Genomic DNA, 25,224 nt, shown 5'->3' with positions numbered 1-25,224 from the left:
AAGCGTCTTGGTCAACAAGCCCCAGTAGCCAAGGTGACAGCTTGCTGAATTCCATCAAGAATGTCCAATTCTATCATCACAAGCATCTGAAAAGTTCAGTGGATACAAAAGGCAACTTCCTTCTTGTCTGAAGGCTTACACGCCAGCTGGACTTCCATTTGGACACCTCTAACTAAATAATTGTGAGCAGCACCTGAAAATGACTGAAAACAGAATTAAGAGCCCAAGATACTTCAGAGAAGAAATGGGATCAAGCACTCTGCCCTGACCAACACTTCCAAGTTGAAGCTGTAACAAGGCACATTAAAACATATCATTACAGAGCTTTCACAATCAAACAGATCTCTTCAGGCAAAAGAAACTCCAAGATCCAGAAATCTGAAGGCCATCAGATGACTTTTTCCCTGGTTCTCTCACTCTGAAGTTGCATTAGAATTCAGGGGGAGGAGGGAGAAAAGGAGCGATTTGTAAATATTTCTGTAACCAAACGGTTACCTTCTACTCACCTGCTTTAGAGCAGCCACAACAGAAGACAGAAATCAGTCTGGTGTGAAAATCTGGGGTTTGGTCTGTCTCACAAAGGCACCTTTTGTCCGGTCAGGCAACTCACTGTTGCCTTTCCCTGGGTGCTTATTTACCTTAAGAGCTGCAAGGCTGTAGAAAGTAGCAAGTTTTGTCCACAAAGAATTAACAAAACCAGAATATACTCCTTGATAAGATACTGCAGTATGTGCATGGCCTTCCATCTTCAACAGGACTAACTTCTCTTGCAAGAATAAGGAGGGTTTGTTTTGTTTTAAATGCAGGTCTATATTTGTTGACTTCTTCCTAACAGAATTTGCTCATCTTAGGACTTCTGTGATTAGTGGATTGAGCAAGACATCATCAGCTCAGACAGACAAGACTTTTCTCCATGGTACACAGTAGCTGAAAAACTAAGAGCAAGGTACTTCATAACCTGTTTGGGAACAGCAGTGTCCTAACAAACTTTATGAAATACAAACTGTTTGTAGCAGTACAGGGTGAGAAGTCATGTGAACAAGTCTTTCTTGAACTTGTGTCTTTCTTGACAACCCTTTCCTGAATGATTGTGTACCATTCTGTATTAAGTTGCCAAAACATTCACAGAACACCAAAAATACAATACAGAAATCCATACAAGCCAGACAACCTTCATTTAGGCCTTCTAGCCCTCCCCTCAAACAACAGCTCGACTCAATTCCATGAACTAATATTTGAAGAACTCCATGGTCACCTTGACCCCGCCAGTCTTCCAAAGATTTCAACGAGCACAAGGCATCTGGGCTTCCCGTGGGCTGAGATCCGTGCACACACACTCTTGGTGGAACAAAACAATATTCGTAGCCATTAGGTATTTTAGCTTTGCAAAACTGAAGTTTAAGGAGATTTTTGCCAAGAATATGTATCTTCGATGACACAGAAACGTCAATGCATTTCTGTAAGATCTTTCAGCCACCAGTAACACTGTCCTGGGGGAGTTCAAGGGGACTCTATCATACATTAGATGTATTTTTCTTCAATAACTGACAAAAAAATTATCAACACGTATGTTAAGTTTTGAAAGACCTTTTGTTCCATTGATAGAGAAGTTTAGAGTCTATGAGATCTTTGAGCACTCAAATGTATTTTAGGAGTCAAGACTAAATTTGGGAAGATGAGATTAAAAAACTGGAAAGTTACCCTAAGTTTCTGGGAAAGTAAATGTTAGAACTTGAGCCATGAAGACCCAAACTTCTAAGCCTTCCACGTTTAGTGTCCCGTTTCCTCTCAACACAGCATTTTCAAGAATAATTCAGACAGGTCAATTTATAAGATTATCCCCAAAAGAACACAGAACAACTGCTTACCATAACCACCACAACCAAGAACTTGTATTTAGGTATATGCCTTGAAAACTTGCACATTCTTCACGCTCTGACTTTCTGCATTCGCACCACCTGCAGAGCATGTGCCATGTGCTTTCATCCTCCCGGCTCCTTGAGCCAACCTTCAGTCTCCAGAAGGCTTTCTACCCCTCTGCCTCCTCCCAATCACAGGAACCCCTGACTTGCAGCTTCAGGAAAGGCCAACACAGAGTGCACAACACACCTTATTCACATGGACAACACCTTCACCTTTTCTTCGTGCTGTAACTTGTCTTGCAAGTCAGTCGGTGCTGACAGTCTCAGTAGAGGGCTACAGGGATGACTGTCCTGCAAGACTGCAGCGAACAGCAGGACTATGCTCAGACACTGCTACGCATTTCCCAAATCTGTCTATGCAGGTCCCATGAAGACACCTGCACTTGTCTTGATCCTGAGGTGTGACACAGGTGCAACACTACAACTTCCACACATTCCTGATGATGCCCAACTCAAAGGGTACTAATATCTATCTTGATTTTTGTTTAATACCTCCATGGTCCAGAATATTGTTAATCATCACTAGAATGATACAATTCTCTACAAGCTGACCACAAAAGCCCTCCTGACATCCAGGGCAGCGAACAGTTTCACTGTTCTTGAACAGTGATGTTGGAATTAACCACCAGCAGATAAATTTCTAGTTCATATGACACTAAATACCACTAACAGGAACAAGAGATATGTTCATAAAAACTTGGAGATGAAGAGGCTTGCCGATTAACTCAAGGCCCACAGCCTTCTTCCCATAAAGTGCTTTCAGGCCTCCCTTCTCTAAGCCTAGGAGAAGTACCCTCTTCCATGTGAGGAGCTGATCCAGAGGCAGTGAAGGACCTTAGAAAGGAACAAATACCGACCCAAGATATGAAACCACCTCAACCATGCAGGAACCACAAGGACAGAGCCCTAAGAGAACTTCTATGTAAGCATGTCAAGACTCAGTGACAGACAAGGCAACAGCTTTCTGTCTGATGGAAGACAAAAGATGTCAGACCTCAGTTGAGAAGATAATGCAGCCTTCACAGGAAGCAAAGAGACTCAATTCCCAAGTTTTATGAATTAGATGATATTCACCATCCACAGTTGTGAGGTCATTTGCTGAGAATATCCACTTATATTTTCAAGAACTGAAAGACCATGTATCACCTTGGCTTACAGCTGAAGTGTTTCACACCATCTTCCTCCACAAACTAAATGTGGTATCTCAAAAGCTGATCAGCAAATCTGCGGAGCACAGAGAGAGTTAATGCAGATCTTCACCTACTCCAACAAGAAACCCTGTGTTTGTCGGTCAACCATGCACATTCTACTGCCTAGCAGCCAATATTCAGAGGAAACGGGAAAGCCCGCAAAGGATCACCCTGAGAACCCCTAAGCCACAGGCCAGAGGTTCACATGTTAACAGCTATCAGTCAACAACCAGATGCCTTCTATGTTTAAGCTGTCAAAGCAAGTTTGCCAACCTGTTCTCTATGCATGCACGGTCAGATCTCATCAGTAACACAAGCAAAGATGAGACCCCTTTTCCTTTACATGCACTCCTGGCATTAAGACAACTGTGCATTGACATGACATACTGTAACTAACTGAGTAGGCAGAATTTTGTAACAATGAGGTCAAGTACAAAAATTTAAACCTACTGATAAAATGCGCGCTTTTCTTGGAAGTACCTTTTATGAACTCCACACTAGGCACAGATTTTCTACAGTCTCTGAACTACAAATCACAGGTCCGTTGCTTTCTTTTCTTCCTCATGGCAAGGGGAACAGCAGAGCCAAGACTGGCAGCAACTCACCAGACTCATGCCACCACTACACACCCACATACCAAAACCGTGGTCTAACATTGCGTGGTATTTTTCAAATCTCAAAACCAGGTCTAACTTCCATTAGAGCAAGACTCCTCAGAGGAGCTGAACTACGTCCTGGGAGCTCTAGCGTGTCAGCTGATGAAGTCCCTGCCAGTGCAGCAGCTGTGCTGTGGGCAGCACTGAGTCCGTCAGCACGACTAAGAGTACACCAGCCACCTCAGCAAAGGTTTTGATGGCGTTTCCTTGTAGTGGAGCTGATACATGGGTACTTGTTCACGTCTAATGAGGTGAAAACTTCCTGACAAATCTTCAGCACCTATCAAGTCTGAGCCTCTCCAAGGTCTGAGGCGAGGTACACAAGCTGTGCAAGCACTGAAGTCTGGCACAAGTTGACTTTCAGCTGTCAGAAAAATTGTTCAACATAAGGGCATGAACTAAATTTTGTTGAACTTCCAAATGAAAAGATTTTACTAAAAAACAAAAGCCACCAATTCAGTAAGACTCAAGAAAGAGACACACTTCAGACATTCAAATTATGAGTTGCAGGTACAAAGAATGAAATGAAGCTGTTCATGCCCTTGGAGTGGTCTAGGTCAAGAAACAAACTTTATTAAAAATAACCTTGTGCAGGCACTTCACATAAAATAACATGGACAGACAAACGTATCCGAAAGAAAACTGGCACCTTCAGATGAAGTTGTTTACAGTAAGTGTTTGTAGGGCACAAGCCACAGTACGGGGTGACACACTTCAACAGTAACCTAAGCGATTGTGCAGAGCCAGAGAAGGGACCGCAATGAAAAAAGCCTATCTGAAGGTTAATGCATATGAACATGAAATGTGGTGCTACTCTTATTTCTGTTACAGCAATCAACAAGTAACTAGCTGCCAAAAATTTTAACAGGTACTACAGCATATTCGATTTCAAAGTGATAAATCTGATAGAACATCTCAATATGAACTGTCAAAAACTTAGGCAACTCCTTCTTTCAAGACAGCCGTTGAGAAGCCATCTGCAGCTTAACTCTTGCGTTAAGCTTGTGCAGGTCTTTCCTCTCCTCCACCAGAACAGCTGCCGGGGGCTCCACACACACCTGCAGCAGTGCGACGCAGCCTGCGCGCGAGGGCAGAAACGCCTGCACCTCCTGCACTCCCGGGGACACCAAACCAACTGCCTGATTCTCTGTAAGGACAATGCCTTCAGTGAAGGCCAAGCAGCAGCAGTACGCACGGAGCTAAGTGTTATAACATGGGGCTGGGGGAAGAGTTGTTTCATGATAATGTTCTTGTAATATTTCCTGATTAAAGAGATATTGCCTGAACGTATCCTGTAACCATTTAAGTCTGTGCCATTCTGCTGAGAGTACCAAGGTGTATCTAAAATACAAGCTAGGCGATGGTAGCTGCTTCCCTCTGTTCAATGAAGAGCCACTACAGAATTTACAGAGGTATCTGTCAAATCTGCCACTGCAAAGGTAAGATCCTGCTTAGAGAAGAGGGACAGGACAGATCAGTTTCACACTCACCTTTCCAGCTCACTCAAGTTCTGAAGCCAATGCCATGTAGCACAATTTACATTTCAGATGTGGAAATTTCAGAGTCTCCACTTTATTGCAAAGTAATTAAATTACTTTTAATTACTTTTTAAATTAAATTGTTCCTTCCTGCATTCCACAAGATGGTCATTGAAGACTGCTTACATCCATCTCCTTTTCTATGTGTCAAAATTCTAAATTATAATTACTACAACTGTTTCCTACTGTTCTGAATACTGCATAATTTCCTAGAACTTTAAGAACAGTAAGTATTTTCACTTTATATCTAGCCAACAGTCCACCCCACCATTTATTTGTTTGTAATTTAACGTGCAGCAGAGTCAGTAAGGAGTCCCAGAACTCCAGAACAAAATTTGTGAGAAAAGAACTAAAGTGTGATAAAGCTTGTAAAGCAAGAGTATTGCCAAGCTTATGGAATGAAAAGACTCCCAATTTCTGAACTCTTCTCTGTTAGAAATTGCCACTTTTCCTTAAGCACTAAAATCTATCTAATATAATGAAGCCTAAGAAAAGGACTATTGTACCAAAATGTAAAATGATTGAAGTATATTCACTCTGAACAGGAGAATTTTTGTTCACAAAAGGACTGCAAAGATGAAAAGAAAGCCTACCGTATCTGATACTTAATTATGCACTCAAAAAGCCTTCACTCTCACTAAGCAGTACATCCTGAAAAGCCTTTCAAAAAAGTGACATAAAAGTGTTCAGCAGACATGGAGAGAGAGTCCTGCTCAGCAGGCTGTCTTCCTACACGTGCCATTAAGAACAGAAGATCCGCTTGCAAAGAGACAGGAGAAGAGAACGCAAAATGCAACAGTATGAGCTCGTAAATCCCATTACCTCTAGAACGTGTGGTACCCCCACAACAAAAATCAGAAGAATTGAAAACCAAATGGCACTTAATATCAGACGTGTGATGTAACTGATTAACGACATTCTTTTCTTCATCACAAAAAACATTACTGCAGCTGCACAGCAGCAGCCTGTGGCGGTGAAGGTGACCTGAAAGCTTTGCGGCTCACCTTCCACCTCAGTGCACTGCTCAGCAGCTGCCAGCACAACCAGGGGCCATCTGCAGGGACACCCTACAAGGCCATCAGCGCAACAGTCCAGGTTAAAAGTATCCATTCCCAAATGGAGAGTGAGAGGGGTGGGAAGTTAAAGTGAGCAAATCTGGTTACAGCTCAGCACCATGAAGAATTACCTGCCAGTGCAGCCAAGATGGGGGCAAGGAAGCGCATTTGGGGGAAAGGACCATCGAAAGGGACAAGATCTTGAGTCACCAGCCAGTTCATTCAAAGTAATCACAGGAAAACAACATCTCAAACCAAAATAATTGTGCAGTTGCAAAAAAGCAGAACAGAATTCTGTTTATGGAAAAGCACGTGACATGCAAGCAGCATATTTTGATCACTGTGCAGCTGCTGGCAGCTGTTCTTCATGCTTATCTTGGTTGTGTTTCTCAAGGCAATACTTTGGTTTCATCTAAGCCGCGTGCAAAGCAGAACACACACAAGCTGGCATATCCTAATGTATTTAAAGAAAAGTCTTCCTCTACTTAACTAAACAACGCAAAGGCATGAGGTTTGAAGTTACAGAAGTCTTTGGGGCACAGAAGTTTACCTGTAGTGGCAGTACGTTAAGTTACACTTATCTTGCCTGAACAGACAGCAGCACCTCACAGGAAAACCTGTCTGCTGGACACATCAGGAAAAGCAGATATGCAGCGAAATGAGGCCAGATATATTCTGCAGCAGTCAGATGCAGCTCACTGAACAACTTGCAAGACTCTGGAATTCTTAGTTAAACAGAATATTAATGGAAGATCAAATATAAAGACTAAACCCACCAAGGAATTCAGCCAAGAGAAACTGGATTTTATAAAACAATCAGAAGACAAAAGAGATGACAATTTTTGTGGACCTACAGTAAAACGAGAAGTCAGTCCAGAACAGAGTTTGGACAGGTTATCTACTAGACTGCAGTTCACAGCTAGACCTAGATTGCCACCCTGATGTTATTGCAAGGCACTAGGAACAAAGTGCTTCAGAGAATGAGATGGTGAAGCAGAAGTTAATGTGATTCTGAAGACTCCAAAGCAGTTATAACTTGATAATTTATTTTTTCCTAACCATTAAGTTTCTATCCCTTTCCACTACCTGTCAGTTTTGTGAGGACCTTTTTCAAGTACAGCTGTAGCAGCCGCATTTGTAAATACTAGGCCTTTTCTTCCCCCCACAGGTCCAGCAAAGAGAAGTGTAAAAACCGCAGAAAGCAGTACTGGATTTCTATCTAAGTATTCCCTTGAAGTCAGACCATGAAATGTAAAGACCAAGTAAGAAGCAGGAGAGCACTGGAGTCACCCAGACTGTTTCCTTCATACAGAAATGGACAAAAGTCTTTGAACAACACTATTTAGATATTTGTCAAGCTGGGGAGGGGAGAGGGGGATCAGAAAATCAGGGAATTGTAGATTCGAAAACAGAACAGAGGGTTAGTTCTCAAGAGAGCTGTTACAAAGGAATAAGAGCAGCTGCGTAGTCGGTTCATTACAGAACATGATCTATACTTCTAGATGAGGGAATTTCTTCAGTGTTACCTTCTCTAAAACTTCATGTTCATACACATTACGCTTCTTCTCCACAAAGAAATATGCTAAGATGGAGCCCTAAAGACACTCCTTCGGGTGGGGGGGGAATCAATTTCTGCTCTTTCCTGCTTCCTGCTGTTTGAGGGGAGAAAAAAAGAAAAAAAAAAAGAAAAAAAAAGAATATATCAGCACCATACTTACACAATGAACCAGCCGTGGTCTGTCCTCTTTTTGACCTTTCTTGATTAGCTTTTTCAGAAGCCAAAGAAGCTCTGGTTTGAATATTTCTTTTTACAGGGTTCTGCTGTGATTCTGCAGCCTTCTCCACTCCATGAAAGTATTTCATGTGATAATGCAATAACTTGGCTTTGCGGAAGGATTTTGAACAGTCCAAGAACTTGCATCTAAACTGGTGATCTTGGTCAACAGTTGCAGCTTTTTTTGATGCAAGAAAATCTGCTCTCCTACAAGGTTTTGTTACTGTAAGAACAAAACAGATAAAATCCCCCATGCATTTGCTATATTTATCAAATGGTTTCCCAAACTCAAAACAACAAAAAAGTTAATAAATGGACATGCATTCAATCATGTTAGTTATGAAATGCTAAAAATAAAATGTTAATGCTGTATCGGCCTTTAAGATCAATAGCTTTTAAGGGAAAACTCTGCCCTACCATGCTCGTAAAAAACGGTGCCAGTGTTTTTATGAATGAGTTGGCCAGAAAACAACATTTTGCTTCCATGAGTTCCTTGCCCAACAGCTAATGTCACTGTCTGTAGTGCTACTATAGATAGGAGACTGAATTCAACAGAGAGTGCGCACTGCAGTCAGAACACAAGATTATGTTCTATTTATTTACAACTGTTCACATCTTTGCTGAAAGCACTTTCCAAGGAAAACAGTTCTGCTTCTTTACCTGTAACTATTTTGCTACCTGTTTTCTACACACCTTGTCCTACCACCAAAGCCTGGTTACTTCCGAGAACAACAGAAGCAGTATTTCAGAACTATAGTTTTTCAAGCAAAATTACGATTTATTTCAATTTTCAAGCAGCAATAAAAGAATGAGACTAAGTAAAAGGAAAATTGCTTGCACCTGTTAAATAATCTCCCCTCTGAGCTACAGTTAACTAGTTTCCAAAAAAAAAAAAAAAAAAAAACAAACCAAAACAAAGGGAAGTCTTGAAACTCAAATGGAAAAATGTTTTAAGGCCTCTGTTTTACAGAGCACTGCTGTGCAAGGCAGGGCTATCCCTTAACTTGACCTGGTAAATTCCTATTTCTTCTTCCAGTATTTCAGACACTTATAATTCATGCTTTTGCTAAGAAATACACAAAAGGAACATTTTGAACTAAGAGGAAATCAGGTTACTGTCACCAGTATCTGTACCCAATACAACCAAGGAGAGGTAGAAATTTCAAAACACAGAGATATAAAGAGATCCAGGCAATCTTCCATCACCAAGACGCACACAGCATCAAAAAATCCCTCACCAACTGGAGAACAATGCAAAGGAGGTGTCATTTTACAAAAAAGCTTCCAAATATATTTTTTTCCATTTGTTTTGCCAGTACTGAAATATAACTTCCATATTCACAAGTATTTTCAAACTTAGGGGATTAAGAAAGAAGAGTTTAAAGCTAAGACCCAGACCTAGCAACAGTGATGCAGAACTAAAGGTATGCAGCACGCGAATGAAAGTTAAGACACTACCAGTAGTCGAAAAGAAGGAACGCCAGAGGACCCAGAAACATTACGAGCAAGAAGTAGTGCAGAAAGAGTAAGACTTTGCAGAAGCGCACATACGCAGGACTGCACAGGAGTGTTACAGGCAGTGTCAACACGCTCTTGGTGTAAGAACACAGGACAGCTTGCTCAGAAATTTTTAGCATGCAGCAGCAAAAATGGTGAGTGCTACCGAGCTGCACACTTGAAGGTTACGTCATAGTGAAGAGGAGCACCCTAGATAGCGGCATCTGAAGCACACTCGGTTTTTAAGTACTGCATTATGACAAAGAAACCAAACTTGAAGCATTCATAGAGAAAAACAAGTAATGGTACTATGGAGGCTGACGCAGAGGAATGGATTAACAAGTCAGCACATCTGACAGGTTAAAAGAAAGAACACTTCGTTAATTTTGAGAAGAAAATAGTAAAACGAAGGCATTGCTTTTGGATGTTTCAGGAAGATAACGACAAGGAGAAAGACGTTTTGACATAGCCATGCCAAGAGCATCCTGACAGGGATGCTGCTTCTAGCAACTCCAGTAAGACGACTGCAAAGCAGCCAGACAACTGGATCACACTTGCAGAATGACAAAGTTTGCCAATACCAAAATCGAAATATAGCATACACCATCAAAAGTTACATTCATAAAGAAGGAAAAATATTTCAGGAACGGTCAGTGAAATGGCCTGTGGGCTTAGTGCAAGCAAGAGCAGAAAGGTTCTCTTGCCTACAAAGCTAAAAACCAGCATTCAGGACAATGGAAGAGAACTTGTTTCTATTTAATAATTAACATGACAGTGGGAAAACTTAACCACGGCAGAAGGGGGTAATGGGGTCCCAAGATTTCGCCAAGAAAATATTACAATGATGACAAGAGAAACCATTATACCATCACCCAACTGTCATGACAAGGCCCTGTCTCCAAGCTCAGAGCGCTTCCCCTCCACCGAGATGGACAAATTCTTGAGAAGGGAACAGGGAATGGCTTCTAACCGACCAGCTACAAGTTCAAAGAGGAGCACAGGATCATGTTAGTTGAAGTTTAGAAACAGAAGTAATGAAGACACAGGGGAAGGGGAAGGAACGAAGACAAACTTACTGCATCGTGCAGAAGGAATCTCTTTAGAGTAATAAAAACACAGACAATCCCACACAGTGCGAAACCAAGTCTAAGCTACCACCATCCCCACGACATCTGAGGGCATTTTCCTTCTTCACAAATAACACAGCAGAACTGGGCGCTGCCCAGCTCCCCACCCAGGCAAGCCTCTGAAGAGCCTGCACGCTCCCAGCCAAATGCTCTGAAGCTGACTCATTGCACCAACTTCTAAGGAAGGAACTTCCATCCTTACATATAATTTTTGCTTACAAAGCATGGTACTAAAACTGGTTCCTATAGAGATAAATTTTGCTGTGTTAGTTTCGTATTTTCATGCATTTGCCTTTTCAGAGGAGCTTGGTGGGTGTTTTCTCTGAGTACAGAGGAAAGCTGAAGACAGACCCACCACCTGCTACTTCTTCCGTGTTTATAACCAAAATCAAAACTCTTCACCTAGCATTCAATTAGCCATTACAACATGAAGCACTGAGACTCAAGGCCAAACAGCGTCTCCTTTAACTTTCCCTACAGAGAAAAGAACCATCCTTCAGCATCCAAGTCGGCCACCTCTCTCGCTTCTCGTTGAGCTGTATTAGCCAAGGCTCGAACCAGGACCACACTTAGCGTACATTTACAGTGCAATGCCCCTGTGTAAAGCTTCCGAGTCCACAACAGATCCCCCCCAGCCCCCCGGTTCCTCGAAGCAGCACAGTATCTTGACTGCAGGTCCGCCACCCTGAGCCACCTCCTGCGACACACCGGGAAGCTGTCCCAGCAAGCCAGCAGTGCACTTCCCCCAAATAAAGCTGGCCTTGCTGCAGTTTCTAGCCATCAGATCTCAAACACAACTGTCTGTTAAAATGATGAGACTTCTAGTCTCCGTTTTCCTGGTCTCCACAGAAATATTAAGCAAAGATTAAATTATTCCTTCACTTGCTGCTAAACTAAACACATCGAGTCTCTCTAGAACATATGTTCTCTGCTGCTTCCATCTGCATTATTATCAAGATTTTGTTCATTACCATTACCTTTCTTGAACTGCAGACATAAGTTTTATGTACCCCAGGTCTAACTTGCACAGGTGATTCTGGACAGCGATGACAAAACTGCACCTCTTACATTTCCACCTATTCACACAAATGTGAAGTTGACCTGCGGGGTCTAACATTACCCGTTCAGTGCAGCCAGTCTCAAAATTCTAAAAACCATTTTGGAGCCAGTGCTTGCTTGAGAATACGTCTGTTCTCATAATAGTCCACATTTTAAATACAGCCTTCTCCTTAGCCCAGGTGACACTTTTCACACCGTGCTTTGGATCACTTCACACCATTGGGCTTGGTTCCTCATAAATTACCTATTTCTTTGGTCTTCTTTCTTCAGAAGTCGTGTTGGGTTTCTTGAGCTCACCAGAAGTGTTCCTGTTCATCATTTTAGCACCCAAACTATGTTTCTTCCTTTATTTTCAGAAACCTCTGTCTTTCAAGATCTCAACTGTGAAACAAAGAACATCTTGCCAAATTGCTCTTCTCAAACTACCTGAAGTCAGGACTACACCCAAGCATTTCCAGCATGTTCAGGACTTACTCAACTACATAAAGCAGAGGCTTGATGTAACAAATAGAATGAGCACCAATGATCTCAGATCATTATGTGTTGACAAAGTCATGATTTTTGAGCCTGAAACATTAGTCGACATTCCAAGAACTACTCAAGACAGTGTTTCACCCGATTCTCCACTCGCTGTTTTCTCCCTGTGCTGTGTGCTGGCACTAAATTTGTTACATCAAAACCAGGCAGGTCTCCACTGCAGAGAAACCTGGTGCGTGCGCAGTGCACTGCTGCGCAGACCTCGACACACCTTCAGCAGGGGCTGGCAGCTGGGTGGATGTAGAACCTCACTTTTGAGGTGGAACCCAAATACTGTGTCCAGATCATGGTGTCTAGCTGTAAGAACATTCAAGTGAGCAACGCAGAATGGACTTCTTTATGTACTGTATTGTTAGGCTTAAAAAGACAACTTTTACACTGCCTTGAAGGAATCAAAGCCTACCTAGGTAAGCTGCAGGATACACAGCTGCTCCCTCAAACTGGATGCAAAGATATTACGCTTCTCCTTAACTGAACCCAAATCCAAAAGGGACAAAATTAGAAAAACACGTGGTAAGTACAAGGCAGACTGAATCCCTGATGCATGCCTATGCAAATAAAAGAAGTATTAATAATTATTGAGTTCTGGGAAATACAACTACAAACACCATAGCACATCTGTGCAAAACAAAGGCAGCAGCTTACCTTTAAAGTCAAATCAGTTTGTGAGGGTAAAGCCACAAGAACAGCTGTAGGGTGCTTCCAAGCCTGTTTTCACATACGTGAAACAGAGCTTTCACTGGCTGCAAAAAACTGCCAACAGACTGCCATCCAGTTTTTTGAAAGACAACTTGATTTACCTAAATCCTAATCACAAGTTCTGGTCCCTAAACGTTAGAGGAGCCAACCACCAGCAGAACAGGATTTTTATCCTCTAATACAGGTACTTCATCAGAATTTTGCTGAAAATTTTAAAGAAGGAACTTAAGTTTTGACAAGCAATGCTATATCGCCCTTTCAGAACACAACGGGAATAAAACATAGCAAGCACATAAACGCTCCAACTTGTATTTTTGGTTACAAATGTCTGCAACTACCATAAAAACCAATCATCTAAAAACAAGTGACTGGGAAAACACTCTTTAAAAAAAGCTTTTGACCTTAAAAATTCCCGATACTCACAAATGCTAGAAAGATCACGTTCTTCCTACCCATCATGTAAGTTATAACTAGTACTACCTAGGGTGCATCACTCACCCATGCCAAAACCACAGTAACAGAACACGCCAAAGAAAACAAAGGTTTTTACCTTTATTATGTGTTGTAGTATTGTCCTACAGGAGGAGAATGAATTCCCATCAAGTGACTAGATTTAAAGCCAACAAATAAAAAAGCTAGTACTGCGTTACAGCGCTGCACTTCTAACAATAAGAAGTCATCTTTTGTCCTTAACTTCTGTGCTTTATTTTGTGGGAATCTTCTACAGAAGTAATACCCCTTTTTTCCACCCCCACCACCTACTCTGACAATATACTTCTCCCCTTTCTAAACCCCAAATTCCTTTAACACACATGGCAGTCTGGAACATAACGGCTTGACAGGCCGTTATTAGTATTTGGAGAGATGTCCATCTGTTCCCTTGATAAATACACGCTGAAGTAACATTTTTACACAACCATGCCTGTTGTGTCTGTTTGTTCTTTCATAGTCACTACAAGCGATTTGCCTGCTGTAACCCCCAACACCTACTGCTGAGTACGTACTAGCTCTCACTACCCTACAGCCCTGAACTCAGATCCCCAAACGTTTCTTTGTTTAACAGAAAGAAGCCTTCTCTGAAGGTGACCATGCAGCTACAACACCACCCCAGTTCACATACACCAGTCAGAATTTTTAAAATACGTCTAGTTCCATAGTTACTCCTAACTAAGACATTGTGAAACACCCTGAAGAGCTTTGCATCCTAAAGTTAGAAAATACATGCCCTCGCAGGAGACATTTTTAAAAATAGTATTTGACCCCAAAGCTTTGCGATTACACATTATGGTACCCAGTAAAGTAGTCTTCATTTTTGAGAATATTCCGTGACAACTTTTGGATTATTTTACAAAGGCAACAGCAGCAGATGCCTTCTCCATACTGCATCAACTGTTTGGAAGAACATCTGTAACCATTAACACAGTTCTTCCATACTGTTAGTACAGTGTGTTCTTTCAAAAAGCCAAAATTTACCATTCTCCAAATTCACAGACCTTATCAAAGTTCTGGTTTGTCAGTCTGTAGTTCAATGAGTATCTCCAAAAGATTATACAAAAGGTAAGTGCCATCTCAAAAATGCTGCACTTCAAAGTTTGCAGGAATTCACAAAATAAAAGGCTAAATGGTTGTCAGCTAAAAAACACACTTTAAGAAATTCATAAAGTTTTCCATGCTAGATCACTGCAGTGAAAAACCATTCTATCACATTGTTTTTCTGCATAAAGCATGTCCAAAAGGGGACTGCATTCACTGCAGTGGAAAGCTTTGCGACACCTTCTCTTTATTTAACAGTTTGTCAGAGGCTAAAAAGCGAGTATTTTCAGACATACTAAAAACTCTTTCAATTTTCAAAACTGCTACAACCTGCTATACTCTCTTAGAAGCTGCAAGTCCTGCACGCTTCGCCCCGAGCAGTTCAGTTCCCTGTACCCAGACGCCACCGCACAGGGCCGAGCCGGCAGCCACAGCAGCCACCACTCTCTGCTCGCCTGATGCCCAAGACTCCAGCAGGGTCAAGCAGCCTCCCTGCTTTTTAGCATTTCTTTACAGTGACACAAATGTCTGCACTCTTTCTGTTACGAACTCCAGGGACACCTTCCAGAGATCCACTGACGAAGGAAAAAAAAAAAAAATTCATGCTCCTTTGCAGCTACAGCAGACAGCCTGTCCTGCCATCGGCAAAAGCTACTCCAGGGTGCAAAATCACAGAATCACAGAATGGTAGGGGTTGGAAGGGACCTCTGTGGGTCATCTAGTCCAACCCTCCTGCCGAAGAAATCCACAAACAGGACATGGCTGCTCATCTTAAAACTACACTCAACGATGCCTATTCAGTTTCAAGGGTGCCTTGGAGGACAGGAGCTTCGACTTCCAAAGCAAAGAGCTCCAAAGCACAACACTAGCTGCCAACTTCTAGCAACAGGGCACCTGTTCAGCCAGCCCGGACAGCAGACAGACAGCAGTACCTGACAAGCACTTGTGAGGAGCTTCACCAGTTATCAGCATGTGAATTTAAGGAAACCAGTCATGTTACACTGCAATTGCTCAGAGGAAGTATGCAACGTAACCTTTAAAGTGTACACTAAATTGGTTCTGCCTTCTAGGAGAGGGGGAGGAACAAATTTGTAGCCACTGGAAGGAGCAACACTTTTTACCTCCTTCCTTTGCTTTGGAGATTTGCAAGCAGGCTGTCAACAGCTGATGTACTCAGAGCTAGTACAGAGAGTAACAGCATTGCCTTCGTATTGGAGAGATGAACGTCCTGTCGAGGTACAACCACCAAACAGTGGTTCTGCCCTCATGAGCCAAAACAAGCTACAACCCGCTAGTTAAAAAAGTTAAACCCAAAAGTACATTACAGACAGAAGATGACACAGCAGCCTGACTAGCACAAAACGATCTGCAGCCACTCTGCTTCTTGTGAACTCGCTACCAGAATGTAGGGCAGGAAAGGCATGGCCCCAGCGCACGCGAACCGAGTCTGGCTATACCATAGTTAGAATACAGGTGGATACATCAGCAGCCTGGTAAGGAAGGAGAGCAAGATCAAAGGAGCTCTAATTTTCAAATATTAAGAGACCATTTACACATCAAACCTGAGCAAAGGAAAAGAGGCAGACACCTTCCTGCACTGCAGGTGCACATCAGTAGCAAAGGGAGAGGACATTTCATCTGACAAGTTCCATGAGTGGGTGACAGAGGACACCTGCAAGCAGGACAGTAAATCTGGAATAACCAAACAGGATGAAAGCTAGCAGACAGATTACTCTAGCAATGCTGAGGAACTGCAAATCCCTCTAAATGCTCTGTTACACCTAAAATTAAGCTTCTTTGATAGAGCATAAGCTAGAGAATTTGTAGTTCAAGTTTCCCCAGTTAGCTGCAGATCCGAGTATTAAAGTTACAAAAAATAACCACAGGACAGCATTATGTTTTGGCGTAGTAGTCCAATATCTGTATGGGAAATTTTAATTTGAAAAAGCAAGGTAAGTGCACTCCCCAGCTAAGCCAAAAATAGAACATACACCTTAGTAAGACTGACATTGAAATGTCTGATCTATTTCATAAATTTGCACTAAAACCTCTAAACAGTCTAGGGCTTAAGTATAACAGAAGCCAAAACATAAGGATATAGAAATGCACAATCCGGATTCCCGAACATCAGTGCTAACACATACCTGCAGCACAGAAATGACAAAAGAACCTGATCTTCTAAAAATGTTAATCCAACTTAACCCAGAGTGACAAACATTAAATTATAACCTGAAAACATGTATTTGTTAATTTCACCATTCACACACTAAAAATACTACACCCAGTCATTTAAAAAACTATGATTTCCACTTTTTGGAAGATTGCTGTCAATTTCCAAAGCGTGAGATTAAAATTGAGTCTATAAAGAATAAAAATACATGTTTTCTCCTGTGATTAACACTGCAAGAACGGACAATTTTTGTTAGTGACACTCATACAAGCACAAAACACCTGGCATCAGTTGCTTTAAGAAATACATCAATATTAAATATGAAATCAAGATCTGAACCTGTAGCAGCAGAAGGTTCTTTAGTTCTGACAGTAACAGAGGAAGACTGCGTGTCTTCAACTTTTTCTTCCTGCAGACTGGCATCTGTACTGAGCGCTGTGCTATGTGATGCGTTTCCAGGGGATCCTTCTTCACTGAAACTTTGGTCAGATTCAACAGGAATTTCTAACTGGACTAGAGCGGAGGAATTAAAAAAAAAAACACAACACACTTTCACTGAGTAAAATGCACACAAAAGCATATTCTAGAATACTGATGTGTGCGTTCATCACATCACAGTGGAGACAAATATCCATCCATGCTCAGACTGCCTGCTGTTCTATTATCACAATATTAAGTTTTTACACACACAGCTACTTGCAGCAACCCTCTAAATTTAGAGCTGCTTAGAAACACACAGACTGCTAACTCTTTGTAGCGTAATCTGGGCTAGGTCTCCTCAAACCATGATCAGAGCTCCCCCTGAAAGGGAAACGCAGTGAAGCACAGGGCAGAAAGGGAGCATTGTCTCCACCCAGTCTAGAAGCATCCCGCTTGGTGTTTTTGGTGTTCAACAAGAGGATTAAGCTATAAATTTAGCATTTAGGTTACTTCTTCAATCTAAAGTGTTAAAATTTTAATTACTCCATTTTCACAAGCATAACCTGCATCCCTTAAAAAAAGAAAACAAAAACCCAACCACAACCAACACTTCCTTGAAGTTATTTCACAGCCTGTGAAGCTGCTCTTCCGAAAGGCCAGTTACCCCAGTCAGCCACCCCTCTACTGGAAGAGCTCTCACCACGCAGGGGAAATGCTAGGGTTACTGACGGGGAGGGAATCAAAAGCAAAGGGAACTGGGGCAGCAGAGAGGTATAACCTTTCCTTCAGTTTTCTCTGCACTGCTGATGAAATCTGTTTTTAATTGCAGATACAGAGCCTGCAGGTCACAGAAATAAAAACACAGTGCTTGCAACAACTAGGTGACTGCCACGCCACACAGCCAGAGCACAGCCGGAAGCTGCTCACCCTTCTCAGATTCCTTTTGGTTAGATACTGCATCTTTCAAAGGCAGAACTTCCGCTGAGGCTGTGACATGATCGCTATTTAAAATCTCATGGCTAATACCGGATGAGAGTCTTGACGATCGTCTCCTGATCTGGTCTCTTTCAGGGTTATCTGAAGAGTTCTTCCATTTTTCCTGAGCTAGAATAGACAAATTTTAGGTACCGTTCAGTTACAGGATTACTAAATAGATCACATGCAAACTTCAAAGACCTCCCCTGCCAGTGGCACTCTGAAAGTGTGCTTCTGAAGGACTGGGATTAGCAGCAAAAGCTGAACAGCCCTGGTGACTGGACCTCTCTGTAAAAGCTACGGTCATATGAACAGTTATAAATAAGCATAAAGACTGAGCAAAAGCCTGTCTTAAAGGTCTCAACTTTTTCTTTTAGTAACAGATTTGAAGTAAGAATACAGATCAGTATCTTACCGGTAAACACTGCTTTAAACAGCAACCATCCCACAGGCAGAAGTAATACCAGGAGCTGGACGAGACAATTCAGACACACAAACAACTTTGACCCTACACTCGCTAACGTACACACACGGAAGTTTTAAGACTTTGTGGTCCTAAGGAAGGGAAAGAGCCGCCTTCAGATCTTCAACTCCTTGTTCATGATACTACTACACAGAATATAATTCTTTCCTCATCAGGACACTCGAGTTCTTCAACACCACTACACAGCATACCAAGATAAAGTAGAAGCTATTAGACTGCAGTGACATGAATACTTATCTAGTATTACAGTATCTCTGCTAAGCAATGCGGTAGATCCTCCATCTAGTAACTAAAGAGTTTCTAGAACAGAAAAGGGCTTTTATAACTTCCTACGTATCGGAGACAATGTAACCACTGCCTCCTCTGTGTCTATGAACTTTCTGCATCAAGACTCACAGCTCGTGGCTCCTTTATCCGAATCCAGCTTCCACGATTTAGGAGGGAATTTCAGCATGATGCTGCGACACATGAATGGCCAACTGAAGAAAAACAGGAGCTGTCTTTCAGCCATTTCATGTATCACAGTTCAAGGCTGATACTTCAGATGATTTTTTCCCCTCCACTTAAGCTTCAAGAACTTATATGTACAAACACCGTGAGAGCTGAATACCAAAAAAATACTCACACAAGTTTTTTTCGATCCTGGGACGCTTTGATGGAACTTCACCTCCTTTAGGTATTTTCCGACGTCTTAACTCCAAAGTTATGGGCTGCAGCGTCTGAGAACTTGGCTCTACATATGTAGGCAGTGAACAAGAATAACTGGATACAAAGCTGAGAAACTCTTTAAAAGCCTCACAACTTAAAATACTGGACTTGCATAAATACAGTTTCACCTGACTCTCCAAAGTCTACGTATCAGCATTTAACCCTGCTGCAGACGTGTTTTATAATATACAAAGACTGGCTGCCTAAATCTAACCTCCGACCAAACCCCGAAGCTCCAAACCTAACAAGTATGCTCTCAGCTGTCCTAACCAAGCCTGAACAAAAATGAGTTTCAATTTTTTTTAAAAAGTTTCTAGAGAATTAGTCTGTGAAAAAGCAAGATAATTTTCGTTCCTTTAGGTGAGTTTAGAAGGGTTCTGACAACCTAAACATTAACTTTAGCTACGTACCGGCTGGGGGTGTTATCGGCGGTCTTCCACGTTTTCGTTTTGTTTCTTTCACGTTTTCCTGCGGAGTCTTTACATTGTCATTCTCAGGCTTCTTCTCAACTTGTGTATCTACTGAATATTCCATATCATTCTCTGATATATTCTCTTTATCTTCTTTTCCATTCTTAGCTATATTCTTTTCCGAGACCTTGCCTTTTTCTGAGATGACTATCAATTTTCCTTCTTTATCAGGCTGCTTAACTCTTTTCTCAGTCTTTAATGTCTTTTCATCCTCGTCTTTCTTTGCATTACTTGTTGCTTTCCTCTGTTCTTTAAATTTCTCCCGCTTTTCAGAAGATGACAGAATTTCATTACCTCTTTCCTTAGGCTTAGCATTACCCACAATATTCTAGAATAAAAAGAATGACATACGAAAATTAACTTGCAATCCGTAAGTCCTCTCCCACCTTGCTATTTAGCAGGCTTGCATCCTTCTCCATTTTTTCAAATGGTAAAAGCGTATACTCCGTCACAACCCACAGATTAAAACTTGGAGGCACTTGAACTGTTGTTCAAGGACCGATGCAGCTTCACCAGGCCAGTGCAATAGATTCGTTCTTTTCACAACACAATGGCACAAGAGATTTGCTGTTTCTTCGCTTTCACGTGCGGGTGAGGTCCACACTAGCTTGCACAGCACAACTTACAGCTACTTGGGACACTGGAGGAGGAGTGGGAGTCGAGAGCAGAAAAGGGCAAACAGCTCAACCGCTTGGATGCAAAACCTGTCTGGCTTTCACCAGTGTCTCATTCAAAATAAACCAATATTTAGTTTCTCATTATCACTGCTACTGAAACGTGCCAAGTAAAGAGTCGTGTAAAGCAACTATAATCACCAAATTCATCAGGAAACACAAGTTAAAATGTACACATTTACATTTAGAAACAAAACTTTAGTCTTTCTGTAATTTGCGTTCAGCATGACAGGACATGAAAATCCTTAGTAGTGCCTGGCCAGCAAGCTACTGATACAATATTCACCTGTAATCCCATCTCCCCATAGTTCTTATGACACCAAACCAGGAGGAACACCCCTATACCAACAGGTCACCTGCTGCTACCCAACGCCCTGTGGGTTTTGTGATCAGGTTTCACATAAAAACTGCCTGGGGGGGAAGCTGATTTTGGGTTTTCAACCCTTCCTGCTACAGGCTGCTCCGAAACTGCTCTGATGAACAGAAACCTTCTAGCTTTGTGCCTGGATTAGTAATTTATATGTGGTCGTGTGTCAGCACTGCCTTTGGTTGAACTAACTTCCCTCTTCCTGTTGCCTAATAATCTGAAGCATCAAACAGCAATAATGCTCCCTTCCAGCCATAGTTCTACAAGGCAAAACAACTTCAACTTTGAACAAGGGTCAGAGGACAAGAAAGACTGAACTCTTGACACCTCTTCAGGGAAAGCAAGCAGAACAGCTAACCAGAGTTCCACAAAATTCTGAGAATAGGGTAAGGCTCACTATCTCCTTGTGCCACACTACGTCTTGCCTCTTCCCACCCCAATCTTCCTGTCTATAGGTGGCTTACAGAAAGTGATAGCTTTTCACATTGCCATTTTCAGACCACAGTCTGAAGAATCACAGAATGGTTGGGGTTAGAAGGGACCTCTGGGGATCACCCAGTCCAACCCCCTGCGCCCAAGCAGGGTCACCTACAGCAGGACCGCATCCAGGTGGGTTTTGAATATTTCCACAGAAAGAGACTCCACAGCCTCCCTGGGCAGCCTGGGCCAGGGCTCCGTCACCCTCAGAGGGAAGAAGTTCTTCCTCGGGTTCAGCTGGAGCTTCCTCTGCTTCAGTTTGTGCCCGTTGCCCCTTGTCCTGTCGCTGGGCACCACTGGAAAGAGTCTGGCCCCGTCCCCCTGACAGGTATTTGTAGGCATTCGTAAGGTCCCCTCTCAGCCTTCTCTTCTCCAGGCTGAACAAGCCCAGCTCCCTCAGCCTTTCCTCGTAGGAGAGATGCTCCAGTCCCCTCCATCTTCACAGCCCTCCACTGGACTCTCTCCAGTAGCTCCTCATCCTTCTTGAAGTGGGGAGCCCAGAACTGGACACAGTACTCCAGATGGGGCCTCACCAGGGCCATGTAGAAGGGGAGGAGAACCTCCCTCAACCTGCTGGCCACAATCCTCCTCGTGCATCCCAAGATCCCATTGGCCTTCTTGGCAGCCAGGGCACACTGCTGGCTCATGGTCAACCTGTCGTCCACCAGGATACACTGCTCCCTCTCCACAGAGCTGCTCTCCAGCAGGTCCACCCCAAGCCTGTAATGGTGCATGGGGTTATTTCTCCCCAGGCATGGAAGCCTGCACCTGCCCTTATTGAACTTCATCAGGTTCCCCTCCAGTCTGTCCAGGTCTTGGTGAATGGCAGCACAGCCTGCCAGTGCATCCACCACTCCTCCCAGTTTTGTGTCATCAGCAGACTTGTGAGGGTACATTCTAACTCTTCATCCAGGTCATTGATGAAGAAGTTGAACATGACTGGGCCAAGTACTGACCCAGTGGAACACCACTAGTTACCGGCCTCCAACTAGACTCAGCGCCGCTGATGACAACCCTCTGAGCTCTGCCATTCAGCCAGTTCTCAATCCACCTCACTGACCATTCATCCAGCCCACACTTCCTGAGCTTCCCTATAAGGATGTTACGGGAGACGTTGTCAGAAGCCTTGCTGAAGTCTATGTAGATAACATCCACTGCTCTCCCCTCATCCACCGAGCCAGTCATGCAATCATAGGCGGCTATCAGATTTGTCAAGTACGATTTCCCCTTGGTGAATCCATGTTGACTACTCCTGATAACCTTCTTTTCCTCCACCTGCTTAGAGATGACATCCACAATGAGCTGCTCCATGGCAGGCATGGAGTTGAGGTTGACCAGCCTGCAGTTCCCTGGATCCTCCTTCTTGCCCTTTTTGAAGACTGGAGTGACACTGGCTTTCCTGCAGTCCTCAGGCACTTCTGTTCTCCAGGATCTTTCAAAGACTACAGGGAATGACTCAGCAATGACACCTGTCAGCTCCCTCAGCACTCATGAGTGCATCCCATCAGGGCCCATGGGTTTGTGGGTGTCCAGTTTGCTTAAATGATCCTCCTCGACCAAGAGAAGGTCTTCCTTTCTCCAGGCTTTCTCTCTTACATCCAAGGACTGGGACTCCCAAGGGCCGGCCTTAGCAGTAGAGACTGAAGCAAAGCAGCCGTTCAGTAACTCCGCTGCCTCTGTATCCTCCATCACCAGGGTACCCACCTCATTCAGCAGTGGCCCCACATTTTCCCCAGTCTTCCATCTGCTACTGATGTACCTGAAGCAGCCCTTCTTGTTGTCTTTGACATTTCTTGCCAGATATAATTCTGGGTGGCTCTCAGCCTTCCTCATTGCCTCCATGTATGTTCTGACAACGTTCCCGTATTCCTCTCAAGTGGTCTGTCCCTCTTGCCACATTCTGTAGACCCTTCTCCTCCATTTGAGTTTCACTAGAAGCTCCTTGCCCATCCATGCAGTCTCCTGCTTCCTTTGCTTGATTTCTTACTCATGTGGATGCACCAATCCCGACCATGAAGGAAGTGATGCTTGAACAGTGACCATCTCTCTTGGACTGTCCTACCTTCTTGAGCCCTAACCCATGGGATTCCTCTAAGCAGGTCCTTGAAGAGACCAAACTTAGCTCTCCTGAAGTCCAATGCTGTGATACTACTTATTACCGTGCTTCCTCCATGCAGGATCCTGAACTCCATCTCACTGTCACTGCAGCCAAGGCTGCTCCCAACCCCAAGAAATAAACTTGATGCAATAAAATGGTTAATGTGCCATCTGCTCCACCCTCTATGATATTATTTCAACCATACTTGGCACAGAGGTGATAAAAAAATCACTTTTTAAAAATGTGAGATCAAATTGCTGCATATTTCACGAGAACAGCTAGGCAAAGGGAAAGTCTTTAACATTCTTACATGTCTGAGTATCACTTCTACCAAACACCATAAAATCTGTCTTCCGTAAAATCTTTTAAGCGCCACAGCTATGGGAGAAGCCTCAGTAGAAACTCAAACGTTAGTAAACACACCTCAAAAAGCCAACCCTCAGACATTAGCTTTCATCAGTTGTGCTGCTCACAGAACCATTCGATTTGAATCAAGTATGTGGTACTGGAACATACATGAACCATCTTAATCAAATTATTCTTAAGAAACTAAACCATAAATACAATATGTCTGAATTACCCCTCGATGTTACTGAACTCTTAAGAGTTGCATATCCTTGCATAAGCACATTTACACTGTGCGGGTCGTCAGCATTCATCACTGTTCAGTACGGCACGTTCTGCCCCCTACACAGGGCCACTAAAGAAACCATGACCAGCTTATGTTGCTCCCTTCAGAAATAAGGTGGTTTGGGTTTTTTTGTTTGTTTGTTAAGAACAGCTAAGATGAGAGCCATGTGTGTCTTCACAGCTGCAGACTCTCCTACTGACAACAGAAAGACAACACTTTCCTTCCACCGCCCGCATGCTGCTACAGTAGTGCTGTATCTGCATCCACGCCTCAGGTGACTTACATTCACAACAATCTCCAGCTCTCCAGTGGCACAAGTATTTTTTTAAACTTTACTTTTGACTGTGTAAACAGAGCTCACCAAAACACTCTCCCACTATGCTTTTCTGTGCTAAAAGACAGAACAAAAGGTTCTAGCATAACCTCTCTCTTTGGTTAAGAGAAATCTTCCCAGCCAATAGTGGAAGGGAGAAGAAAACTTAAACTCCTTCCAAAACCTACCCAAAGCCAAGTGGAAACATGAAACTCCCTGAAGGAGAGAAAACACTTTGCCTTTCTTATGCAGAATATTTCTTAAGACTGTTCATCTGTTTAAGGTTAAATATGGTAGAAATATTTCTTATGGCAATGAAAATTTTTCAAGTAGTTCCCTTGTGAGTATTCGTCACTCTCAACCAGGCACGATTATTACCATTTGAAAGCAATTCAGAGCACTTTGTGGCAAATCTGAAATACTCTTCCCTCCCAGCGTGGCAGATGCACAAACTCGGAGACCTCCAAGGAATGGCATGCCCCTTCACAATGGTGACCCACTTAAATTGTACCCATTAATATTCATTATTGGAATCTGTATTTAAGACTTGTGTTTGGGGGAGGGATTCAATTTCTTTGTTCAAACTTAAAGTTCCAGAAAACTAAAAGCAGAAGGCTTGACTAAAAACACCGGCTACAACTACCACACATGAATGTGTGGCAAGATTTCAAAACCATTCCTGTAATGAAAATTATTCTGAAGCAGGTACTTAAGAAGTTTCAACCAAGTTACATAGGACTAGAACTTCTCAGCCTTTACGACAAAGTGCCAGCACTGAGCAGGACGAAAATTTGTTTGTTTGTTTTAGAATAGCTCACTAATATTTTCCATCACAAGATGAAGGTTGAAC

General features: G+C 42.8%; 1 protein-coding gene across 5 annotated transcripts in view; it reads right to left on the bottom strand.

The window, feature by feature from the left end:
* The window catches only part of PHF20 (PHD finger protein 20), a 72,560-nt gene that overhangs the window by 25,140 nt on the left and 22,196 nt on the right, over nt 1-25,224 (bottom strand). For 3 of the 5 annotated variants that reach the window (XM_075438935.1, XM_075438934.1, XM_075438933.1), the window contains 5 exons: nt 19,755-20,142; nt 19,262-19,369; nt 18,105-18,281; nt 17,097-17,270; nt 8,080-8,358 (listed from right to left, as the gene is read on the bottom strand). In XM_075438935.1, the coding sequence (XP_075295050.1) occupies nt 8,080-8,358; nt 17,097-17,270; nt 18,105-18,281; nt 19,262-19,369; nt 19,755-20,142 (1,126 nt within the window). The remainder of the gene's footprint in view (nt 1-8,079; nt 8,359-17,096; nt 17,271-18,104; nt 18,282-19,261; nt 19,370-19,754; nt 20,143-25,224) is intronic. The other 2 variants (XM_075438936.1, XM_075438937.1) reach the window with 1 other exon arrangement.

The sequence above is a fragment of the Opisthocomus hoazin genome, chromosome 18, assembly GCF_030867145.1.
Source record: "Opisthocomus hoazin isolate bOpiHoa1 chromosome 18, bOpiHoa1.hap1, whole genome shotgun sequence".
Classification (NCBI taxonomy): Eukaryota; Metazoa; Chordata; class Aves; order Opisthocomiformes; family Opisthocomidae; genus Opisthocomus; species Opisthocomus hoazin.
The sequence above is the reverse complement of the archived record's forward strand: the minus strand, read 5'-3'. Positions and strand labels throughout refer to the sequence as shown.